We start from the raw sequence: 25,332 nt of genomic DNA on the forward strand, positions 1-25,332 counted from the left end.
CACTCTTTCTTTTTCTTAGTTCTTGGATGTGCTCGGCCAGGGATAACACGACATTGCCCACTACTCCACTCAGGGATGAAATGGGAGATACTCTTGTTTCTTCTGGAGAAAGATTTGAACTTGGATTCTTTACTCCTTGTGGGAGAAATGAAGGCAAGAAATACCTAGGCATCTGGTATTACAGATACAACCCTCAAACTGTTGTGTGGGTTGCTAACCGTGAAAATCCACTTGATAATTCCAGGGGAGTTTTTTCCCTCGGACAAGACGGAAACCTCCAGGTGATGGATGTAAATGGAACATCTTACTGGTCCGCAAGGATAGAATCAACATCATCTTCATTTTCTTTGAAGCTCATGGATTCCGGGAACTTAGTCTTGATCCAAGAAGCTGCAAATGGTTCAGCAATATTGTGGCAAAGCTTTGATTATCCAACTGACACATTTCTTCCAGGAATGAAGATAGACAAGAACTTTATGTTGACTTCTTGGAAGAGTTCCATTGACCCAGCACCAGGAGACTTCAAATTTCAGCTGGATGAAAGAGAAAACCAGTACATCATCATGAAGAACGGATCAATTCCGTACTGGAAAAGTGGAGTTTCTGGAAGTTTTGTAAGATCCGACGAAAGGCTCTGGCTTGTTTCTAACTTGCTCATGAATTCCAGCAGGAAACCAAGCAGTCCTCTTGGGAACACAACAACTACAAAGGAAAGTCCTTATGATAGAATAAATTCAACAGCTGTGAATTATAAGAATACAAGACTGGTGGTGAATTTCGATGGGCAGATACAGGTTTTCCTCTGGAGAAATGCGAATTGGACTTTGATCTGGCGGGAACCAAGTGATCGATGCAGTGTATTTGATGCTTGTGGGACTTTTGGCATCTGCAATAGTCAAAATAGGATTCCTTGCAAGTGTTTGCCAGGATTTCAGCCCAGGTCTCCCGATAATTGGAAATTAGAAAACTTTGCAGAGGGGTGTGAAAGAATGTCACCTTTATGCAGCAACGATGTGGCTCCGAAGTTCCTGGAGTTAAAATCGATGAAAGCAGGAAAGCCTGATGCTGAACCTGACTACTCAGATGAAAATGACTGTATGAACAAGTGCCTTAGCAAATGCAACTGCCAGGCATATTCTTATCACAAGGCTGAAAATGGGGATAATAATTTTACATGCTGGACTTGGTTTAAGGATCTCAACAACATTCAGGAGCAGTATGACAGGGGTCGTGACTTCAATGTCCGTGTGCCACTTTCAGCTATAGGTACTTAATCCTTTCAATACGGTGACTTCGTATCTGCATAGCTGATTTATCTCTTAGAATTTTGATACCTGGCTATTTTAGTTACTGAAAAGTAAACACACGTTTGCGACTCTAGTTTATCATCTGATACGGCGCTTGATTGCAATGGTTCTTGTACAGTAAGTTTAATTGTTTTAATACTTCAAAAATTTCAACTTATTCCTGCATAATCTTTTGTAAGTTAGCATTTGCAGAATCAGTCTTGCGGATTGAGTTTGCCACAGATTAACAAAAATAGTTGTGTTGGTGTTGTCTATTGGTCTATTTCAGGACAAAGCTAGAATCTCATCAGGTTCTTACTTGTTCTGCCAGACTGGAATCAGATTTGGCTGTCACAAACTCAAAACTATCTAGCAGATTGCTAAGCTAGTAGCTAGAAATGGTTATAGTTTATAAAAGTTTTCCTCAGTTTTCAAATGCATAGATTCAGAAGTAAGGATATACAATTTTAAATTGCATGAACTTTGACATGTAGACATTCCACTCTTTCAGCATCGGTGACAAGAAAATGTGAGATGTGCGGCACTACCGTAATCCCCTACCCGCTAAGCACTGGACCAAACTGTGGCGATCAAATGTACTTCAGGTTCCACTGTGATGATTCCAGTAGCCAGCTTATGTTTGAGGTACCTGGTGGTGCCTACTATCGTGTAACTGGCATTGATGAAGAGTTCCAAAAGTTTTCAATACATGTTGAAGATGCAAGTTGTAAAGCTATCGAGTTGATGGGAAACTATACGCAGAGCATCCAGTCCTGGCCATTTCATGTAATTGGAAGATGCGACGCTAACCGTAGTAATAGTAGAATAGGTTCATCATTTGAAGATACAGGATTTGCTGAAGTTGAAATCGGGTGGACTGATCCATCTGAACCACTCTGTTACTCACTCGATGAATGCAATGACTGGCGACATTCAACCTGCAGTTTTGCAAGAGATGGGAAGAAAAGGTGCCTTTGCAATAAATCCTTTCGGTGGGATCCCAAAACGGTCAATTGCATTTCAGGTAGATTGACAATAACATTTTAAGTGATCTATATCTAGATTTCTTTGTAAGCAAGCAATTCAGATATCAATACGGTGACTTGGTACCTGCATAGCTGATTTATCTCTTAGAATTTTGATACCTGGCTATTTTAGTTTCTGAAAAGTAAACACATGTTTGTGACTCTAGTTTATCATCTGATGCGGCGCTTGATTGCAATGGTTCTTGTACAGTAAGTTTAATTGTTTTAATACTTCAAAAATTTCAACTTATTCCTGCATAATCTTTTGTAAGTTAGCATTTGCAGAATCAGTCTTGCGGATTGAGTTTGCCACAGATTAACAAAAATAGTTGTGTTGGTGTTGTCTATTGGTCTATTTCAGGACAAAGCTAGAATCTCATCAGGTTCTTACTTGTTCTGCCAGACTGGAATCAGATTTGGCTGTCACAAACTCAAAACTATCTAGCAGATTGCTAAGCTAGTAGCTAGAAATGGTTATAGTTTATAAAAGTTTTCCTCAGTTTTCCAATGCATAGATTCAGAAGTAAGGAAATACAATTTTAAATTGCATGAACTTTGACATGTAGACATTCCACTCTTTCAGCATCGGTGAAAAGAAAATGTGAGATGTGCGGCACTACCGTAATCCCCTACCCGCTAAGCACTGGACCAAACTGTGGCGATCAAATGTACTTCAGGTTCCACTGTGATGATTCCAGTAGCCAGCTTATGTTTGAGGTACCTGGTGGTGCCTACTATCGTGTAACTGGCATTGATGAAGAGTTCCAAAAGTTTTCAATACATGTTGAAGATGCAAATTGTAAAGCTATCGAGTCGATGGGAAACTATAAGCAGCAGCGCAACCAGTCCTCGCCATTTTATGTAATTGGAAGATGCGACGCTAACCGTAGTAATATTATATTAGGTTCTTCATTTGAAGATACAGGATTTGTTGAAGTTGAAATCGGGTGGATTCAACCATCTGAACCACTCTGTAACTCACTCGATGAATGCAATGACTTGCCACATTCAACCTGCAGTCCCGCAAGAGATGGGATGAAAAGGTGCCTTTGCAATAAATCCTTTTGGTGGGATCCCAAAACGGTCAATTGCATTTCAGGTATTCTGACAATAACATTTTAAGTGATCTATATCTAGATTTCTTTGTAAGCAAGCAATTCAGACAATGCTGCTAGGACAGTAAAATTTGCTACTTCTGACAAGTAATAATGGCTTGTTTGTTAGTCCTTCCATAAATTTGTGCAACTATATAGTTGAGTAAAGAATATAGTTAACCTGCTGCCTCAATGATAATAGCTTATAGCAATAATTTCTCTGATTAACATGCAGCATCTACAAAGAAAAGGAGGTCATTATATCTAGTTTTACTTGGAGTTGTTGCAGCTTCTGTAATCATCCTATGTGCTTCCTTCTTTCTGTATCATATGCGAAGATCAACGAAGGTTACTGGTCGAGGTACTCAATATTCCAACAATTTAATGTTTATTCTTTTAATAAAATAAGTATATTTTTCAATGAAAACTCAGAAAGTGATTAACTCTTGAAATTGCCTTCAACTCAGAAAACAGAGAAAGCATCCAGGGAAATGTAGCATTTCACTTGAATGACACTGAGAGACGATCCAGGGATTTGATATCTGCTGACCATTTCACCGTAGATGATAAGAAAGGCATAGATGTACCGATTTTTGACATGGAATGCATACTAGCTGCTACAGATAACTTCTCGGGTGCAAACAAGCTAGGACAAGGGGGTTTTGGGCCTGTTTACAAGGTAAATGACCATGCTGTTTCCTACAGTACTGGAGTTTATTCTGACATGCTGTGTATTGATTTTTGTTCAGGGAAAGTTACCGGGAGGCCAAGAGATAGCTATAAAAAGACTTTCTTATGGTTCAGGGCAAGGCTTGGAGGAATTCAAGAATGAAATTACATTGATCGTCAAACTTCAACATCGTAATCTTGTTAGACTTTTGGGATACTGTGAAGAAGGACGTGAGAAAATGTTGGCCTATGAATACATGCCAAACAAAAGCTTGGATGTGTTCATATTTGGTTAGCCTCCTTAAACTTAACTACTAAACATTTTTCTATGCTGATGGGAAACAGATAATTTAAGATGATTGCTAACTTTATTCTCTCAATGGAAATTGAAACCATACAAGATCGGACGCTGTGCGTGTTATTAAATTGGGAACTGCGCTTTAACATTATCATGGGAATCGCTCGAGGACTGCTTTATCTTCACCGCGATTCAAGGCTGAAGATCATTCACAGAGACTTGAAAACAAGCAATGTCCTCTTAGATGAGGAGATGAACCCCAAAATTTCTGATTTCGGCTTGGCAAGGATCTTAAGAGGCAAACAAACAGAAGGAAACACACAGAGAGTTGTTGGGACTTAGTAAGTTCTATTATGCGCGCAGATTGCTTTCCTAACCATGGGATACATCCAATGTTGATTACATTTCTGTCTCAGCTAACATAATACAAACTCACCTGTCATGCAGCGGCTACATGGCACCGGAGTATGCAATGGATGGGGATTTCTCAACGAAGTCTGATGTCTTTAGCTTCGGTGTGATTGTACTTGAAATTCTCAGTGGAAAAAGAAATGCGGCATTTTACAAGTCTGATCAAAATTTTAGCCTCTCAGCTTATGTAAGCAATGGAAATTTTCAAAGCCACATCTTCCTTTTCTTTCTCTACCATTTAAAAATTTTGATTTTTAAACTTTGTCACAGGCATGGAAGTTGTGGAAAGAGGAAAAGGTACTGGATTTGATGGACCGAGCATTATGCGATACTTGTGACGCAAATGAATTTGTGAGGTGTGTGAATGTTGGCCTCTTATGTGTGCAAGAACATCAATGGGATCGTCCCACCATGTCAAACGTAGTTTTCATGCTTGAAAGTGACACTGCATCTCTACCAACTCCTAAGAAACCAGCATTTGCAGCAAGCAGATCCCTCTTCAACACTGCTTCTTCTTCTAGCAAAGCAGATTCATACGTCGATTTAACAAATACGTTAGAGCAAGGAAGATAATTGGGGGAAGGGGTTAGAAAATGTTGCTCTCCCTTTATATCAATCTAGCAGGGTTTGTCGTACTTTCCAATATAAATCTGCTGTTTTTGTCTATCTTGTCCCATTAACTCAGAGCCATTCATTGTCTTAAAAGTTTGTCATTCATTCTGATCAAATAATTTGTATTGAGATTACATAAAAGCCAGAATAATGTTTTGTATGTGTACTTGACAGTAACAGGCATGAAAGAGTGACATTGGAAGCAACTATATTGTGCAGGACAAGCCGTGGAACCAACATTCTGATGCACATACAAGACTTAAGGCTTAGCCATACATGTCAGGCTAGTTCTGCCCTCATTGACATACACATTATGAAACTGTTTTAACAAGCCCTAATCAAATACAATATAGTGGAAAATAAGGAAAAAATTCAACAAAAAAGTATATATTTTTAAACAAGTTCTTATAATTTTTGAATGGCAAAGTGCTGAAGGCTGAGGAAATTAATCCCCCATTTGTTTTTGTGGTGGTAAAGTTTTTTTATTTTATTGTATTTTATTTTTGCTTTAATTTTTTTAATGTTTTTACATTGTTTTGACACGTTGATATCAAAAATAATTTTTTAAAAAATATATTATTTCAATATTTTATATAAAAATATAATTTTTCTGAAAAAATTCAAGACGACATCTTTTTGAAATGTTGGAACAACAACATATTGGATTGATTCAGGTTAACTTGTAAAATCCACAACCATGGTCATGAGACCATGATAACCTTATAGAAAGTAAACTAAAATAAATTATGAAGTCTAATTCCCCATCAATCTAATGTTGAAGGATGGGATTAAAAAAATAAGTTAATTAAAAAAGATATAAAAAAATTGAGTCAACCTAAATTAACTTGCTAAACTCATAACCTAGGTAATGAGATCGGGATAACTCCACTGAAAGCTAATCAAAACAAATTATGAAACTCAACTTCCAATCAACTCAATGTTGTAATATGAAATTAGAAAAAAATCAATTAAAAAATTATATAAATAAATGATTCAATTCAACCCGAATTAACACACAAACTCGTGACCTGGGTTAACACGCTAAACACATGACTCAGGTTATGATACAGGGATAACCTCATTAAAAACAAAAAAAAAAGCCTTAGTCAACCCAATTTATCATTCCAAACTCTCAACTTGGGTTATAAGGCTTGTATAACCATATAAAAAGAAAATAAAAATTTATTTTGAATCATAATTCCTAATCAATCTAATGTTGAAGGATGAAATTGAAAAATAAATTAAAAAAACTAAAAAAATTGCCTGATTCAACCTGGATTAGCTCCCATGACTTAAGTTATAAGATCAAGATAACCTTATAGAAAGTAAATCAAAACAAATCATGAAATCTAATTCTCAATGAATAAAATATTGAAAGATGAAATTTGAAAAAAAAAATATATAATCTAAAAAAAAACCTAAGTCAACCAAATTAATTTACCAAACTTATATCTCATATCACGAGATTAGGACAACCTTATAGAAAGTAAATAAAACAAATAATAAAGTTTAATTTGCAATAAAATAAATGTTGAAGGATCAAATTGAAATTGAAGAAATTAACAAAAAATTAACAAAATAAATAAATTAACTAGGTTAACTCATGAGACATGCACCCTACATCATGAGATTGAGACAACATCATAAAAAGTAAATCAAAAAAATTAAAATGTTTAATTTTTAATGAATCAAATATTAAATGATAAAAAGTGATGCGCAATCAAAGCACCATCTCTTCTAGTATTTTGTTAATTTATCTGTATATTAAAAATTGTTAAAAGAGGTTACAATGAGTGAACTATACAACATAAAAATCAAAGCATATTGACAATGGTCTTTAGGTCATTGCTAGATTATTCTTCGCGCTATACTATGGATTGGATTAATTTTTTCTAGACATAAAAATAATATCTTGGTGTTGTTAATATCGTTTATAGCATAATGATGTGACATTGTCAACTTGACAAGTTAAAAAAAAACTCAAATAACTTATAAAAAATATAGTTTGACTAAAAAAATTAAGATGATATTTTTACAAAAAGATTAAAATAACAACATATTAGATCAACTCGGATTAACCTATCAAATCCATTATCAAGGTCATGAAACCCTGATAACCCTATAAAAAGCAAATCAAAAAAATTATTAAACTAAATTCTCAATCAACTCAATATTGAATGATGAAATTGAAAAAAAAAAAAAGAACCGAGTCAACTTTGGTAAACTTGATAAACTTGGCTTATGAGATTAGGATAATCCCATAGAAAACAAATTATAACGCTTAATTCTAAATCAACTTAATGTTAAAGGATGAATTTTTTTTAAAAAAATAAAATATCACTCAAGTTAACTGATCAAACCCGTGACCCGGGTCACAAGACCAAGATAACCTTATAGAAATTAAATCAAAATAAATCATTAAGTATAAATTCTAGTCAACCCCATGTTAAATAATAAAATTGAAAAAGTTTCAACTAAAAAAAAAACTAAGTTAATTGGCTTAACCTACAAACCAGGTCATCAAACCATGATAACCCAATAAAAAGTGAATAAAAAAAATATAAAGTTCAATTCTCAATCAATATAATATTGAAGGATTAAATTGATTTAAAAAATATTAAAAAAATAACTCAAGTCAATCTAGGTTAACTTGTCAAACTCGGGTAAAGAGATCAAAATAGCTCTACATAAACAAAATTAAAAACAATTATAAAATTTAATTTTCAATAAACTCAATGTTTATGGATTAAATTAAAAAAATCAATTAAAAAAACTCAAGTATGTAACAACCCATCTTTTCAAGCCCAAAACAATTGAATTTTTTTTTCATATTTAACATGCATCGTGTCAGTAAACAACGAACATATTTTCTCACATCATCAATATACAATTCATACATCAACAACTATCAACATTTCATTTAAAAGTGAATCTTACATAAACTCATAATATTATATTTGTATGATTAGAAATTCACATTTAAAATATACATACATAGACATGAGTTTATATTCTATCCTATAAATAGTCATCACGAATTTAAGCTAAAAGGATCTAATAATAGTTATACATTCAGTACATTAATTCATACAAAACACATCATCATTTAAAATGTAACTATATGATTCCTTGTAAAAGTAGGTTCTCGAGTATTGGGCTTCTTAGACACCTTATTGGTGTGACGCCCCTACTACAATACAAAATATTTACAAGAATGCAATTACTTAATAATAATAATAAAACGGTTTGGCAGTTTAATGAAGCATTAACATTATGTCATGTTTGAAGTGTAACATTTGTAATTCCTTCATGTTCTTAGTATACTCAACTTGTAGTACATATAGATGCACCAATTCTTACAATCAGCCATAATCTTAAATCTGGCCATCCTCTTAAAGTATCATTTGTCGAGTTTAACTATTCACTCACCCCAGCCAACTCCTACGAATGCCATCAACCAAAGCTAATCATTCATTTATCCGGGTCATCTATTCTGAAGCCAATAGCCAAAGTTAATTAATTGTTTGTCTTGGTTATCCTTTCAGATGTAATTAGTTAAAGCAAATCATTCTTTTATCTCATTCATCCCCAAAGCTAATCATTCATTTATCCCGGTCATCCATTTAGAAGCTGTTAGCCAAAGCTAATCAATCGTTTATCTTGGTTATCCCTTCAGATGCACTTAGCTAAAGCAAATCATTCATTTATCTCGGGCATCCCTTTAGATACCATTGGCCAAAGCTAATTATTCATTTGTCCCAATCATCCCTTCGGATGCAATTAGCTGAAGCTAGTTAATTATTTGTCCTAGTCATCCCTTTGGATGCCATTAGTCAAAGCTAATCAATTATTAACATTTAAGCATTTAACAATCTAGTATCTAAATTAACATAATACAGTAACATTCATGATAAAGTATTTTTCATTATTCAACATTATTAAAAAGGAAGATGAAGTCACCTACCTGCAATAGAAGCTCTACTCATGTTCCCTCCTTTAGTCACAAACTCATCTCATAAATTTTTCTCATTCAAGGATATGTTATAAAATAATCATATAAATAGCTAATAGATCTTTCTTTCAATCATTTCTTTCTTTATATCTTATGTTTTTCTTATTACACCCATTAATGTTGTTATCCTTTATCCAACCATAGTTATCATTCCTTCAAGTCGATATTACATAGAATCCATATTCATCCATTACTCATATGTTACTTTCTATGCATGTTCATTTTCCTCATAATAACATACATACATACATATATCATGTATATTTTCAATATTAGTATCTCAATGTGCAAGTGTTCGTATGAGTCAATTCTTTTATATTCTTATATATAGTATTCATGTGAAAGTCTATTGTTACTGTCTAACTTTGAACTGTTGTTGTCTCATTTCCAATTGTTACTGTCTAACTTTGAATTGTTACTATCTTAGTTCTAACTGTTACTGTCTAACTTTGAACTGTTACTGTCTCATTTCCAATTGTTATTGTCTAACTTTGAACTGTTATTGTCTTAGTTCTAACTGTTACTGTCTAACTTTGAACTGTTACTGTTTAAACATTTGAATTGTTACTGTCTACACATTAAACTGTTACTGTTCAACCATTATTGTTTAACTTTGAACTGTTACTATCTCATTTCCAATTGTTACTGTCTAATTTTCAACTATTACTGTCTAATTTTGCCTTAGATTTTTACTAATATTTAGAGCTATAAAACTCTATTTCAAGTGAGATTGGTCTCATTGGAAAGTTAAGACATGAGGCTACAAGTTCTCTAAAGAAAGAAGAATCTAGTTCTACCTCTAAGATAGTTAAAACTGCTCATAAAAATAATAATCAAACTTACTACTCTACAGGGTCTATCATGACCCAGTCTCGATTGGTAACCCATAACCGGAGTTCTACAGCTCCAAATTAAGCAAGACCAATTTCCTTAGTTATCTAACATCTAAGACTACAATTTCTATGAAGAACCTGGTTCTCATTCCCTCATCCTCCTATCCGAAATCTACTAAAAGTCAGGAGACGAGTATATCTATATTCGTCACCTCCCTTTCCTTTCACACATAACTTTCACAACTATATTTTCTGGGTAAATTATCATGGTTTCACATCCTTAATCACATACCACACATGAATTAATTTAATTTTAACAATAAATACTTTTCCCTAATTCAAGTTTAAGAACCCTAATCTATAATTCACATCAAGACATTAATTCATTATCGAATATGAAATGACTTATAAGATCATGTTTAGAACACCTTACCCAGAACGAATTAAGGTTTTGATCTTCAACTAGTTGAAGATTTTTCAACTCCCTCCTTTCTTATCTAATGACAACCAGCCCTTCATCTTCTCTTCTTGTTCAATTTTCTTGTTAATCTCTTGCCCACAAGTGTTTATTCCATCTATAAACCCTTAATCTTGGATAGGTTCTTGAAATTTTGGTGTTTCTCTCTTGATTTTGCAAGAATGAATATAAAATTTCCCTCTTTTCTTTTCTTATGATTTCTATAGATTTTTGAGTGAGAATAAAAGTATTTATGCTCTATAATTTTTTTGTATTTGTATTTAGGCCCCCACATCTTTTTTTTTCTTATAATTAAGTTATACCTCTTTTCACTTCTTATGATTTCACCCCACAACTTTTAGCTTAATTTATTTTCTTTAATTTAATTTAACCCTTAACATTTTCAGGTTGATTTTTAATGTCTCGAAATTTTTCATCCAGAAACTTATATTAAAATTTTTATAAATTCCTGTTTTTATTTAACCATATGCATGAATTTTTTCACTATTATTTCTCATGTCATTAGTTTACAATTTACGCAACCTTTATTTTTTTTTCCGGGGTTTACAAAGACAATCTAACTAACTAACAAAACTCATGACCCGGATTATAAAACTATGATGTTTTGATGTTAAGCAAGCTTGTTGTTATAAGAGTGGTATTTATATTTCCTTTTATGAATTGTGAGAGTGTTCAAACTATCCCATATTATTATTATAATTTTAAAAACTTTAAAATTAACATTTAAAGATATAATTTTAAAAAAATAAGAGCTATCATGTTCCTAAACATTTTTTTAATAAGCTCTCATGTAATGTTAAGGACAAATGAAGGGATAATTAAGCACATCATTGACATCCAAGGACTTAATTAACTTTGTGAAAACGAGATTCAATTAAACATTTTGTTAGAATATAAAGACTAACACTGTCGGAAGCATGAGAAAGAATAGTCATACAAGAACAGATGCAATAAAAACGCGATGATCTCTCCTAAGTTGTTGGAAAGCTTATTTCTTTACATATACCAAACTAATATAAAAGCAATATTAAAACTCCTCTTTAAAACCATATGATATATATCATAGTTGTAAAATCTAGATTAACCTAAAGGATTGATTTGAAATCTGATTAACTTATTATAGTTATAAAATCTAAATTAATCTAAGAAGTTAATTTAAAATTCGATTAACTTGGAGCCTGAAATAGTATGAGTTGAAAACAAAATTCTCAATTAATAAAATCAAAAACTTGAGTTTACCAGGATCTAATCCAATAAAAAACCAGTTTTTAATTTGTTGATGTTTTTGAAAAAATTGATTAAAAATTTTATTTTCATTCTTTTTTAAAAGAAAATTGAAGGATGACCCGGATTAATTTTATTGATTTGTAACCTGGATCTTACCCAAGATAAACTCGGGTCGAGCTGACTGGTATTGGGAAAAAAAAAAGAACAAAAGAAGAAACGCCTCAGGCAAGCTAAAAGGTTACATAATAAAGAGAATATACAATAGACCGAGCCCAGCCCATATGATAAAATACCACATTGTCTCACAAAGAAGGTGTCCATCTTGCAATTATTCATGCCTCTCAGTACAGTTTGAGGCCTTAGGGAATCCAAATTCGAAAATATAAAATAAGGGTTTAGTGGTTCAAAATGTTTACCCCTGCTACATATGTCATGCCGAGTTACGCTGTTTGGGACGCGAAGTGGTCAGAGTTGAAGAAGTAGGTGGTGGCCTGAGCAGTGGCAGGTGTCTCCGTGGGGTTGTTCTGTGAACAATATTGTTCATAGAACAGTTATAATATTGATAGTATGACAGATTAATAAGAAGAAAAAGAGAATGATTGGATTTTTTTAAAAAAATATTTAAAAACTATCTTAATTTAAAACTTCAACCACTGTATAAGGATTAAAACCTAATTTTATATTAAGTCATAACTAAGTGTGAAGCCTGCACAACACCATAGTAAAAAACAACACTCTAATAACCATCTCTATGCAGAAATTTAAACCTGTTGATGAGAACCAACTCTTTTGAACTTACTACTGCATCCCCTCAAATGATTTTATATAATAGAATGTACTTAAATAAAAAAAATGAGAGCTTTTAGTGCTGCATTACCATCTCTCCGGCGTTCTCATGCCAATCTCCCACGTCTATGTGCCGCGAGGTGCACACCCACATCTGCCGTTCATGTTCCTCTTTCAAGGCATTCAACTCTCTGTCGCGCTCCAGCATTTCCTGTGCATGTTCCTCTTTCAAGGCTTGAATCTCTTTTTGATGATGCTCACCTAAGGCAATCAGCTTCTGCAAAAAGTATGTAGACGAAATTAATGGATATCATACGAGACAAGATGTAAGCCTTATTAGGACATTCAAGCATTCAAATACACATCAATTTACATGGTTCGACAACTTGCCTCCTCTACGGAGCTACTAGTTTGTATTAATCAAGCTTAAAAGCAATACAAACAACAAAATAAGGAGGAGGAGAAAAAATTTCTCTACTCAACTCAACTCTCACTCTTAGCTCTCTCTGTGTTTCTCTATATTTCGTGTGATGCTCAGCTATCAATGACACCCTCTATTTATAGCTAATATGGGAGACAATCTTCTTCCTTTGTCAATTATGGTAGGCACCATTTTTCTTTGTTTAAGCACCTACCATTGACTCTTGCATTGTAATCATATGGCTGCCACCTACTATTTGTGTCCATACATAACAATCTCCCACTTGGACACAAATGGCGCTAGATCTGTCTTTTAATCTTGAAGACCAACTGAAGCTTTACACAGCTTTAGTTTATCAAGAGTAACTCCTTTAGTTAACATGTCAGCTGGATTCTTGCTTCCACATATCTTTTTAAGTAATAGTTGTTCATCGTCGAGCAATTGCCGGATAAAGTGATATTTAATCTGTATGTGCTTTGTTATGGAGTGAAATGCTGGATTTTTGGCAAGGAAGATTGCACTCTGACTGTCACTATACAAAGTACCCTTTCCATTCATCTTGCCCAATTCTTGTAGGAAACTCTGTAGCCATACTATCTCTTTTGCAGATTCTGAAACTGCAACATATTCAGCTTCTGTTGTTGAAAGAGCGACTATCTTTTGCAAGGTAGAACTCCAAGAAACAGCAGTGCCTCCTAGAGTGTATATATAACCTGTAGTACTCTTTCTGCTATCAACATTTCCTGCTAGATCAACATCTACAAAACCTTTAAGTTTCAAACCACCAGTTGTGAAGGTAAGACGTGTCTCCGATGAGCCTTTTAAGTATCGCATGATCCATTTCACTGCCTCCCAATGCTGCTTTCCAGGATTGCTCATATATCAGCTTACAACTTCCACTGCATGAGCAATGTCTGGTCTATTACAGACCATAACATACATCAAAGAGCCGATAGCTGAAGCGTATGGAATCTTATCCATGTATCCACATTCTAGCTCAGTTTTTGGTGACTGGTCTCTACTAAGCTTGAAATGATTCCCCAGAGGTGTACATACTGGCTTAGCATTATCCATACTAAACCTGCTGAGAACCTTCTTGACATATTCTGTCTGTGAAAGCTTTAATATGCCTTTATCTTTGTCTCTAATGATTCTCATGCCAAGTATTTGTTTAGCAGCTCTTAGATCCTTCATTTCAAACTGTTTTGACAACTGTTGCTTTAGCTTGTCAATCTCTTCCATGCTGGATCCTGCAATCAACATATCATCCACATACAACAGTAGAATGATATAGGAGTTGTCAAAATATTTGACATAGCAACAATGATCAGCCTGACATTTTGTGTATCCCGAACTACACATGAAGTTGTCAAACTTCTTGTACCACTGTCTTGGAGCTTGCTTCAAACCATATAGACTCTTCTTTAGCTTGCAAACTTGATTCTCCTTTCCTTGTATTGCAAACCCCCCTAGTTGTTGCATGTAAATATCTTCCTCCAATTCACCATGAAGAAATGTTGTTTTTACATCTAATTGTTCAAGATGTAAATTTTTTGCAGCTACTATCCCCAGAACAACTCTAATTGTTGTAAGCTTCACAACTGGAGAAAATATCTCAGAATAGTCAATCCCTTTCTTTTGCTGAAACCCTTTTACAACAAGTCTTGCCTTGAACCGTTTGCTTCCGTCATGCTCAGTCTTTACTCTGTAAACCCACTTATTTTGCAAAGCCTTCTTTCCTTCAGGCAGTGTGGTTAGCTCCTAAGTCTTGTTCTTAAAAAATGACTCCATCTCATCCTTTATGGCTAACTCCCACTTGCTCGAGTTTCCATCTTGTAAAGATTCTTCATAAGTTAATAGTTCACCATCATCTGTGAGCAAGATATAATTCAGTAGAAGTGTGAACCGTTATGGAGGCTTTATAGTCCTTGAAGACCTGCGAACAGCTGGTTCATTTGGCTCTGCATTGTCTTGTGTAGTAGTGGTGGGTACTGATGTGCTTGAACTTTCTTGTAAGGACTTTTGAGTGGTAACATCGGGAAGCCCTTCTTATTTTATGAATTCAGATTTTTGTGGACTCGTATCTGAATCAACCATCTCTGTTTCTGTACTTGATCTATCTTTGTACAAAACTTTCTCATTGAAGATCACGTTCCTGCTTCTGATAATCTTCCTGTTTTGATCATCCCAGAACCGAAATCCAAATTCTTCATCTCCATAGCCAATAAAGAAACATTTCTTTATTTGGCATCCAGCTTGTTGCGAGCATCAAAATCTACATGCACATAGGAAACACACCCAAAGACCTTTAAATGAGAAAGTTGTACTTCTTTTCCTCTCCAGACTTCCTCGGGCAGTCTGAACTCCAAAGGAACTGATGATCCATGGTTGATCAAGTAAACTGCAGTGTGAACTGCATCAGCCCAAAATGTTTGAGGTAACCCAGAATGCAACCTCATGCTTCTAGCTCATTCATTGATGGTCCTGTTCATCTGTTCAGCAATGTCATTCTGTTGTGGTGTGCCTGGAACTGTCTTTTCCATTCTGATATCGTTGACAGCGCAATACTCCTTGAAACCTCCATCAATTTATTCTCTTTCATTGTCAGATCGTAAGCATTTTAACTTCAAACCTGATTCAGTCTCAACCATAACCTTCCATTTCTTGAATGTGTCAAACACATCAGATTTATTTTTCAGAAAGTAGACTCATACCTTCCTGATGAAGTCATCAATAAAAGTCACATAGTACCGAGAACCTCCAAGAGATGCTACTGGAGTTGGTCCCCATAAATCTGTGTGCACCAGTTCTAGCTTTCTTAGTCTTAAGGTCCTGTCAACCTTTAAGAAACTGAGCTTCTTCTGTTTTCCAAGAACACAGCTTTCACAAATGTCTAGATCAACATTTTTTAACTCTGGCAGCTTTCCCTTTGATTGAAGTATCTTCATCCCCTTTTGACTCATATGGTCGAGTCTACAATGCCATAGCTGTGCCTGATTTTCTGCTTTAATAGAGGCAATTATATGTTGATCTTGTGGTCATATACAGGGTGCCGGTTTTCTTTCCATGAGCCAAAACCATTGCTCCTTTTGATACCTTCCACATTCCTCCATAAAAAAGGATTGAATGGCCATTATCATCAAGTTGTCCGACCGAGATCAGCTTCTTCTTTAGTCCAGGAACATGCCTTACATTTTGCAAGTTCTATATAGATCCATTCATTGTCTTGATTTGCACATCTCTTATACCCACAATATCCAATGGTTGTCCATCGGCCAGATAGACTACCCCGTAATCTCCAGCAATATAGTTTTGCATCATTTCATGGTGTGGAGTATAGTGAAATGAAGCTCCAGAATCAAGAACCCAATCATCAATAGGACTATGTACAACAAGAATCAAAGCATCTTGTATCTCGTCTGTAGTGGCGTTTGCAGAATCAGCTTCAAGTTTTTTCAGTTTTGTGCAACTCCTCATGAAATGACCAGGTTTGCCACAATTCCAACATTTAACCTGCTTCCTAGGTCCAAACTTGCTTTTACTTCTGTACCTGGATTTTGATCTGCCTCTAGATAAGCCTTTGTCTTGTCTCCTTCCTCGAGTGTTGATGTTGAGAGCTGAACCTGAACTTGAGCTTTCACCCGAGTCTTTCCTTCGTACTTCTTCAGCTAAAATCAGGTCTCGGATGTCATCATATTTTAATTTGGATTTTCTGGCTGAGTTGCTTACGGTTGTTCTCATACCTTCCCAACTGCTTAGAAGTGAAGTTAGCAAAATAAGTACTCGGATCTCATCATCAAACTCAATCTCAACAGATGACAATTAATTTGTGATGGTGTTGAAATTATTGAGATGCTATGTAATAGAGATGCTTTTTGTCATCTTCAGGTTGAACAGCTTCTTCATCAAGTGCACTTTGTTATTTGCTGATGGCTTCTCATACATCCCAGACAAGGCTTCCATCAATCTTGCTGTGGATTTCTCTTTTGTAACATTATGAGCAACTCTTCTTGACAATGATAGCCAGATAATGCCCAAAATTTATCTATCAAGAATATGCCAATCTTATTCTGATATGTTTTTTGGTTTGCTCCCCAACAGAGGAAGATGAAGTTTATTCCCATATAGATAGTCTTCAATTTGCATTTTCCAATATCCAAAATCAGTTCCATCAAATTTTTCAATTCCCGTAGCCTTTATTTCATCTACCATTTTTAATCTTTCTTGAATTCGAATCTGCAAAATCTAACCTTATAGATGTGTCCAGAATGGCCAAAACTACTAGAAACGATACTGAGATCATCCAAATCAGACTTCGGATGGCTCAAATATAAATAATCAAACTTTTGGATCACTAGACGCTACAGATGAAGCCACGTGTCAGGAGGAATAGTCGCTGCGCCACATTGGATCAAAACCCAGAATGCTGACATGGATATGCTGACGTGTCAGTCACGTAGGCCCCACAATTATGACGTGGCAGAGCCACGTGGATTTTGGACTAACGTGGCAGTGATGTCGTGTCAGATGATGTGGCAGATGATGTGTCAGGTGACGTGGCTAATGACTGTGCAGAACGGCTTGCGTGGCTGCTGACGTGTTAGGTCAACCCGGTTCAGTTTGCAAAAAACAGGCGAGGAAGATGCATGAAGAGCGTGAGGCGCGTCAGTGCGCGTGGGCAGTGTAGGTGGCGGCGCGTGCAAGCGCGTGCGGGCATGCAGGACATCGGTTTTTCACCGGGTTTTCACCAGTGGATTCCTCTTGTCTTCCTCTTCACGATGGTATGTTCAAAAACATGTTTTGAGAACTTTGATTTTTGAGTTTGGATCAAACACCCTCTTTTTCAAGAACAAGCTCTGATACCAGTTATTAGGACATTCAAGCATTCAAACACACATCAATTTACGTGGTTTGACAATTTGCCTACTCCACGGAGCTACTGGTTTATATTAATCAAGCTTAAAAGCAATACAAACAGCAAAACAAGGAGGAGGAGAAAAAACTTCTCTACATAACTCAACTCTCACTCTTAGCTCTCTCTGTGTTTCTCTCTATTTCGTGTGATGCTCAGCTATCAATGGCACCCTCTATTTATAGCTGATATGGGAGACAATCTTCTTTCTTTATCAATTATGGTAGGTATCATTTTTTTTTATTTAGGCACCTACCATTGACTCTTGCATTGCAATCACATGGCTGTCACCTACTATTTGTGTCCATACATAACAAGCCTTCTATCGAGGAGTGAGTATTATTCATCTACATCCGCTTTCAAAGAGATCATGTACGCAAATTTTCTAATTAAAGTTTATATTTGTAAGCATGAGAGTCCTAAAGTTTACTCATCAATAATGTATACTAATATAATTTACTATGAAAAGGTTCCCAGATTTAAACCAAATGGAATCGTAACAGCATTTCACGGTGTGGCACAAGGGACGTATATACTCGTCCCAAGTTTTGTGAAAAGATCAGCTTGTAGACTATAGTGTATGAAGAGAAAATCCCACCTTCCCTATTTCAAGTATAGAATCACTTTGACTCTTTTCCACGAGCTTCTTTCTCTCACCTTCTTTCTCTCACGGTAATCTTTGTTGATCTCCGGTGTGCTTTTCTTCCGCTTATGACCAGAGCCTGCGTGTTTGAACGTGTATGCATGAGCTGCTTTGGGGCAGACATGCATGAATACTATTACAGTTAACTTTTTTCCTTCCTTTTCAATTGTATTCCTGATTTACTCTCTAACTAAGGTTGTCTGTATAAATTGTTTTTCCTATAAAAATGGTCCGCTAACCTCGTTTTTAGTATCTGTTTGACTTGGCATTATAATTGAAAAAATAGCTAATAAACCAATTAAAATGATATTATAATTAGCTTAGGTCACCAATATAAATCAAAACGGTCACACATCAAATACATCATACATTCATACTAGTACTGAAAACATGTTTTACTAGAGAGAAATATAATATTGTGACAGCACATAATATTGTGGACCATTCATATTTTACAGAAGAAAAAATTGCAATTTAACATTGGATGCACACTAATCATTTATGGTTTTGATTTTTCAAAGAAACAATGAAAAAGCAAGTGAAGTGTTATCATTTTTCAAAGAGTCATGATATCAAATTCTTAGCCTCTTAATTATTTGTGATAAATAATTATTAAAAAGAGGTCTATAATATTTTATAATCTGTTTGAAATTGTATCTGTTTATCAAGTTTTAAAATATTAAATTATATATTCTTGATTAACATAAATTTTTAAATTAAATAAAACACCAAGCTATTCTTATATATAATACATTAAAAATTCAAACAAAAAAACAAATTAAAATTTCATCTCCTACAAGTACAATTTCTCTCCTCAAAAGCCCTAAAAAAATCTCAAATTAAAGCTCGGGAAGAACCCTCAAGTTTTGAATCATCTCTTTGAATCTCTACTAACCCCAAGTTGAATTTATTAATCTCAAATTAATATCCTCTCTAAGTGTATATATCTACGCTCCCTACAAATCCAATATCAATCATCCACCCATTGTTTCTTTTTCATCCGGACTTCAGTGAGAGAAATCAAAGATTATTCAACAGATCGGATGCTTAAAACATTTCCTTATCATATATTCATCTATCTAACTAGATCTAACCATGTATCTATGTATTTAGCCAAAAAAAAAACGAGAACATATATCATTCAACTCCAAGAGATTTTAAATAGGTGAAGTCTCAAAATCATGAAATATTAAATGGTTATTTTTATTTTTTTATCTTATAATATAGTCTCGAAATTATGAAAGATTAAATGGTTTATACAATGCAAACTACTAGATATAACCACAATTATTTGACTTACCGGTGATACATGGATCTTGAAGATCCTGAACCGAACTGGAATCCTCCTTCACTAAATTCCCTGCCATCTTCGAACCTCCTGAAGATATACAATTTCAGTGTTTTTTTTTTTTTTTTGGAGAGGTAGGGAGAGGCTACAGTGGATAAATAATCCCATTTGGGCAAGGCCATGAAACAGCCAATCAAGGGATCAATTCTAAAGTAAATCGTTCGATATCGAAGGATTCAATAAATTAGTGCTTCATGAAGTAGGTGTACTCCTACCCCTATATAGTTTAATAATTCCTAATATTAATTATCCCTATACTTCTTATAACTTTCTATTTTCCCGCTTAATAAATAACAAAAAGCTTGCTCTTGACTTCCTTTTTATTTTTCCTACTTTTCTCAGATTCCCCCTGATTCCTCATATATGCTTCACTATATCTCACAAAAAAAAACACTTAAGATCCTAAACATCCAAATAAAAACAAGTTTGTGATTTCATAGCTAGAAGTGTCATGGAAACTTTTTGAAAATTTGAAGGGTAATATTTGAAACTTAAGAATTTAAGGATGAAAGTTGAATGTTGATGAATTTGTAAGGACAAAATTCAATTTTACCACTAGAAAAGGAAAACATTATAAAAACGTGCTAAATATAACATCAATTATGTCTTGCACTTGATAAATTATTTATGAGTAAATTTAAGTGTTCTCAATCCATTAATTATACATGCTTATGAACTACGTTAAAATAACTTGGAATTCAGAAGGGAAAAAAACTATTACATTATCAAAACCTCAAAAATTAAAAACATTATATATTAAATAACTCAAAGCCATTTTACTACTAAATTAAAACAGCTGATTTCATCTTATTCATTTAGGTAATTGATTACAGTATTTATATCCTACACTTAGCATAATAAAAGAATCGGTTATAGCTAAAAGATTAATACCAAACTTGACAATAGAATCTAACCACCTACAATGCTCATCGTGGCACCTTCATTGTTCTGCTCATTGGTACATATTCTTCATTGTATTAACTACAGACTTAATCGTATCGATGAATATTCAATATGCCCTTTCAAGATGAGATTCATAAGAAATGTCAAGAATAATAAATGTTATGAAGACTCGTCTAGGATAGTAAGAGATGAAAATGAATGGAACCAAAAGCCTTTGTAAAAATATCAACTAGTTGGTGTTGAGAAGAAACATGAAAAATGCGAAGAACACCTAACTGAATTTTCTCGCGAACCACATAACAATCAATGTCAATATATTTGGTACACTCATGAAAAATAGGATTGGCCATAATGTGAAGAGCAGCTGTACTGTCACAATAAAGAAAAACAATTTGAAGTGGAATTTACAAGTTGTGGAGAAGAGTTTGAAGCCACATAATCTCACGGTAGGTAAACTCCATTGCTTTGTGCTCAGCCTTAGTAGAAGACCAGGAGACTATGGTTTGTTTCTTGGATTTCCAAGAAATTAAAGAACTGTCAAGAAAGATGCAATAGCCTGTTACTGATCATCTAAAATCCAAGCAACCAGCTTAGTCTGAATCACAAAATGCTTTCAGTTATAGGCTAGAGATAACTGGAAAGAACAATCATTAAGCTGGAGATACTTTAATATAGCATAGAACTTGAGTGGTTGCGTCTAGATGAGAAACTCGTAGCTTATCCATAAATTAACTTAAAACCTTAACAACAAAAGAAATGTCAGGTCAACTAATAGTGAGATAGAGTAGTTTGCCAACAAGCCATTTGTATGGAGTAGGATCAGCTAAGAGTTGGCCAAAATCTTTAAAGAATTTCACATTAGAATCCGTTGGAAATTTGGTCAATTTCAAAGCTAACAAAATAGTAGTCTCAAGTATGTGCAAGGTATACTTTCTCTAACAAACAGAGATTCAAAGCTCACTACGAGCTATTTCCAAACTAAGGAAATACTTTAACTGTTTAAGGTCTTTAAGCTTAAATCTGTCATTAAGCATGTGAATGAACGTGGAAACTGTAGTTGAATTATCACTAATCACAACTATATTATCAACATAAACTAATATAGCAATAAATGAATCTGCCAAAGAATAGGTAAACAAAGTGTAATCAGCCTTAGACTGCACAAAACCAAACTCAAACAAGGCAGAAGAAAATTTGGCAAACCATTGCTGCGAAGAATGTTTTAAGTCATCAAGTGATTTTGTGTAGCCTGCAACTTTGGACTCCTCTTTTTTATTAAATCCAGGAGGTAATGACAGATAGACCTCATCATCTAAATCTCCATGAAGAAAAGCATTATTCATATCCAATTGGTGGAGATGTTAATGCTTGACAATAACAACTACTAAAAGGGTTCTCACGGTGGTGAGCTTAACCGTAAGAGAAAAGGTGTCATAAGAGTCCAGTCCTTCACACTGATTATACCCTTTGGCAACTAGCCTAACTTTATACCTCTCCAAAGTCCCATCAGACTTGTGCTTGATTTTATATACCCATTTGCATCCAATAATACGTTTAGAAGCAGGAAGATCAACAACAGTCCAGATATTATTCAATTCAAGAGCTTTGATTTCAGTATTCATAGCCTCACACCATTCCTTACATTGTACAGCTTAAATATACGAGGTGAGCTTAATAAGTGCAAAAACAAAATGACTAAAACATTTCTAAGCAGGAGAGTGATGATCATATGAAAGGATGGACGAAAGAGTATAAGGAATACTTGAAGCCGGAGAAAAAGGTGCAGGCTTTGAAGTGGAGGTTACAATATGACAATGATAATCATGCAAATATATAGGTTTGTGTTTTATCCTAGAGGACTTCCTGCATGGCTGAGGAATAATCTCAGAAGGAGATGCTAAAAGTGGTGATAAGTTAGAGTTTAAGGAAGAAGAAAATAAATGTGAACTAGAGGGTGAATGAGTAACAGAATGGAAAGGAAAAGAATTTGAAGCCATGGGATCAAGGAAAGTAGTTACCGATTCATGCAATGAAAGAGGTAAAGGGAAAAAAAATCAGTGGAATATATAGGATATTTGAGTACAAAAAAGAAAATATAGTTTCATGAAATATAACATCCCAAGAGATAAAGACATTGTTTAGATTTAAATCATAGAGTTTTTAGCCCTTGATGTTATATGGATAGCTAAGAAAGATACAAGGCTTAGCTCTAGGATCAAATTTATATATATTTCTAAGGAGAGTAGTTGCATAACAGAGGCAACCAAAGACTTTCTAATGAGAATAAGATGGAGGAGGTTGGGAAAAAACTTTATAAGGAGATTTATTATGTAATATAGGAGTAGAAACCTAATTACTACTTAAAAGCGTAATTTTATCAAGGTTTTATATCATCGTTTTGCACTTGAAGTATTAATAACTCCTTAACTAAAGCATGTTTTATAATAATAAGTCTGATACCATAAAGTACCTTTAATTTATGGTAAATATTCATATTAATTACAAGCTTATCACATAAATAAAAGGATTGATTAATGAGTTGAAGTATTGAAATTAAAAGGACAAAGAAATGACCAAACTTAGAAAGAGATGCTAGTATAGTTAAAACTAGAACACTGTTCGGTAATTTGGTCATATTTGGAGCTGTAGATCTTGAATTTATGTTCACTTTATATGGATGGAAAAGGTAAGACATAGACCTACAACTTTCATTTGGAAGTCCAAATTTAAAAAGGTCGTTTTCAAGTCCAAATTGTAGCAACAACAAAGAAGTTTGAATCTGTTCTGTAACCCAGATATTGTTCAGTGTTCAACCCATATCTTGAATTCTAGAAGTCCAAATGACCTCATTTTTTTTTCTAGAACTTTCATGTGAACAACTTATTCAAATTCTAACGTTATCAATGATATTTTATTCAGATAAGAGAAGATAAAGATTGTCACCAAGTCAAGAGTTGGCCACCCACTCATCAATTAGTCATCAAATCAATAGTTCTCAATTTTGGCCTATAAAAGGAGGCATTTTACCATGCATTTAGGCATCTTAGTTTCTAGATCAAGATTATGCTCTTGCTTTCTCTCTATGTATTTTTGTAATGCTTAAGTTTTGCTTTCATTAATATCTTGTTTATGTCTTTCAATTCCTTTCATTTACTTAGTTAACTTTTATCTTATTTTATTCTTATCTTGTTTATTTATGTTTTTGTCTTTCATTATATTTAGTTAAGTTTATTATGTCAAGGTGAAAAGGTTACACTAATGGTGTAAAAATTAGTATAGTGTAAAACTCAATATGAACTTTAATGTTTAATACTAATATGTTTTGTATTTATTATCTTGTTCACTCTTTAATACTTTGCTTGTTGAATAACTAATCTAGATTTATATTGTATAACATGTTGCTACCTAATTTTTGACCCATGTTTTGATAAATTTTCAGAAAAAATCCAAAAATAGCAAAAAACAATAAAAATCCAAAAAATATATATTTTTAATATATTTATATTATTTTTAGTATTTTTAGCATCGTCTGAAAAGAATTTAAATTCTCAAAGATTTTTAGAACGCTTTCAACTTTTAATATGCTATTTTTAAAATCATCAATTTTTATCATTCAAGTCAATATTAATAAGAAAAATAAAAAAAAATCAAATTTACAAAAAAAAAAAAAGAAATTGAAAGACCAAATTTAAAAATCTAGCAATATTTTTATATATAAATACTATTCTCTATGACACACAAAAAGAAAGGGGGACAATTTTACACATTTTAGGCAACACATATATAAAATAAATCCTAAACCAAGATCTATCACTTTCCAAACAGTCGCCCACCCGGTTTTGATTTTTTTCCTCCCAAAACAGCTACTCACTCCCCTCATCCAAAAACAAACCAGAAATCGGCCGCTCCCCTCTTGCACTATAGCAGCCAGCCACTTCCCTCCCTCGGTTGCACATAGACTAACCCTCTTCCTCGCTAGACCTTCCCTCTCACAGAACCCACAGCTGACCATCCCCTATTTCCTCTCATTTTCAGCCCACTCACAGGACCTACAGCCAGTCTTCCCTTATTTTCTCTCATTTTCAGCTGACAGCACAACGGCCCCATTTCCCTTAACAACAGCGAACACTCCTTTTATCCTCTCCTCTCCTAACCGGCTTGTTCTCCTTCTTCATCCATAAAAGTCAGTCATCACTGCACCTCCAGCTCCCACATCGGACTAGCTCCCCTCTTCTAGTAGTTCCTCCAGCGCCCAAAGACCCATCAACACCAAAGCCCCCTTCTCGATAACATCTTCTTCTTCAATCTTCTTAACAGCAAACAGTCAAATCAGCAGTACCGACAAAGCCATCAACTCCGTCCACAACCTCAGCC

At 34.3% G+C, this 25,332-nt stretch overlaps 1 protein-coding gene and 1 long non-coding RNA gene across 2 annotated transcripts in view; one reads left to right on the forward strand and one right to left on the reverse strand.

Moving 5' to 3' along the window:
* Window positions 1-5,601, forward strand: part of LOC105121645 (G-type lectin S-receptor-like serine/threonine-protein kinase At4g03230) — a 5,838-nt gene extending 237 nt beyond the window's left edge. The window contains exons 2-10 of the mRNA XM_011020376.1: window positions 16-1,266; window positions 1,798-2,310; window positions 2,895-3,410; window positions 3,641-3,766; window positions 3,873-4,084; window positions 4,155-4,365; window positions 4,476-4,713; window positions 4,820-4,970; window positions 5,054-5,601. Of these exons, the coding sequence (XP_011018678.1) occupies window positions 16-1,266; window positions 1,798-2,310; window positions 2,895-3,410; window positions 3,641-3,766; window positions 3,873-4,084; window positions 4,155-4,365; window positions 4,476-4,713; window positions 4,820-4,970; window positions 5,054-5,356 (3,521 nt within the window). The 3' untranslated portion in view covers window positions 5,357-5,601. The remainder of the gene's footprint in view (window positions 1-15; window positions 1,267-1,797; window positions 2,311-2,894; window positions 3,411-3,640; window positions 3,767-3,872; window positions 4,085-4,154; window positions 4,366-4,475; window positions 4,714-4,819; window positions 4,971-5,053) is intronic.
* Window positions 5,602-12,164: 6,563 nt separating this feature from the next.
* LOC105121651 (uncharacterized) lies at window positions 12,165-18,716 on the reverse strand. The gene is made up of 3 exons (XR_841587.1): window positions 18,663-18,716; window positions 12,823-13,008; window positions 12,165-12,469 (listed from the first exon to the last, which is right to left on the reverse strand). It is a non-coding gene; the product is annotated as an uncharacterized LOC105121651 (long non-coding RNA).
* Window positions 18,717-25,332: the final 6,616 nt, after the last annotated feature.

Source organism: Populus euphratica, unplaced genomic scaffold (genome assembly GCF_000495115.2).
Source record: "Populus euphratica unplaced genomic scaffold, PopEup_1.0 scaffold25.1, whole genome shotgun sequence".
Classification (NCBI taxonomy): Eukaryota; Viridiplantae; Streptophyta; class Magnoliopsida; order Malpighiales; family Salicaceae; genus Populus; species Populus euphratica.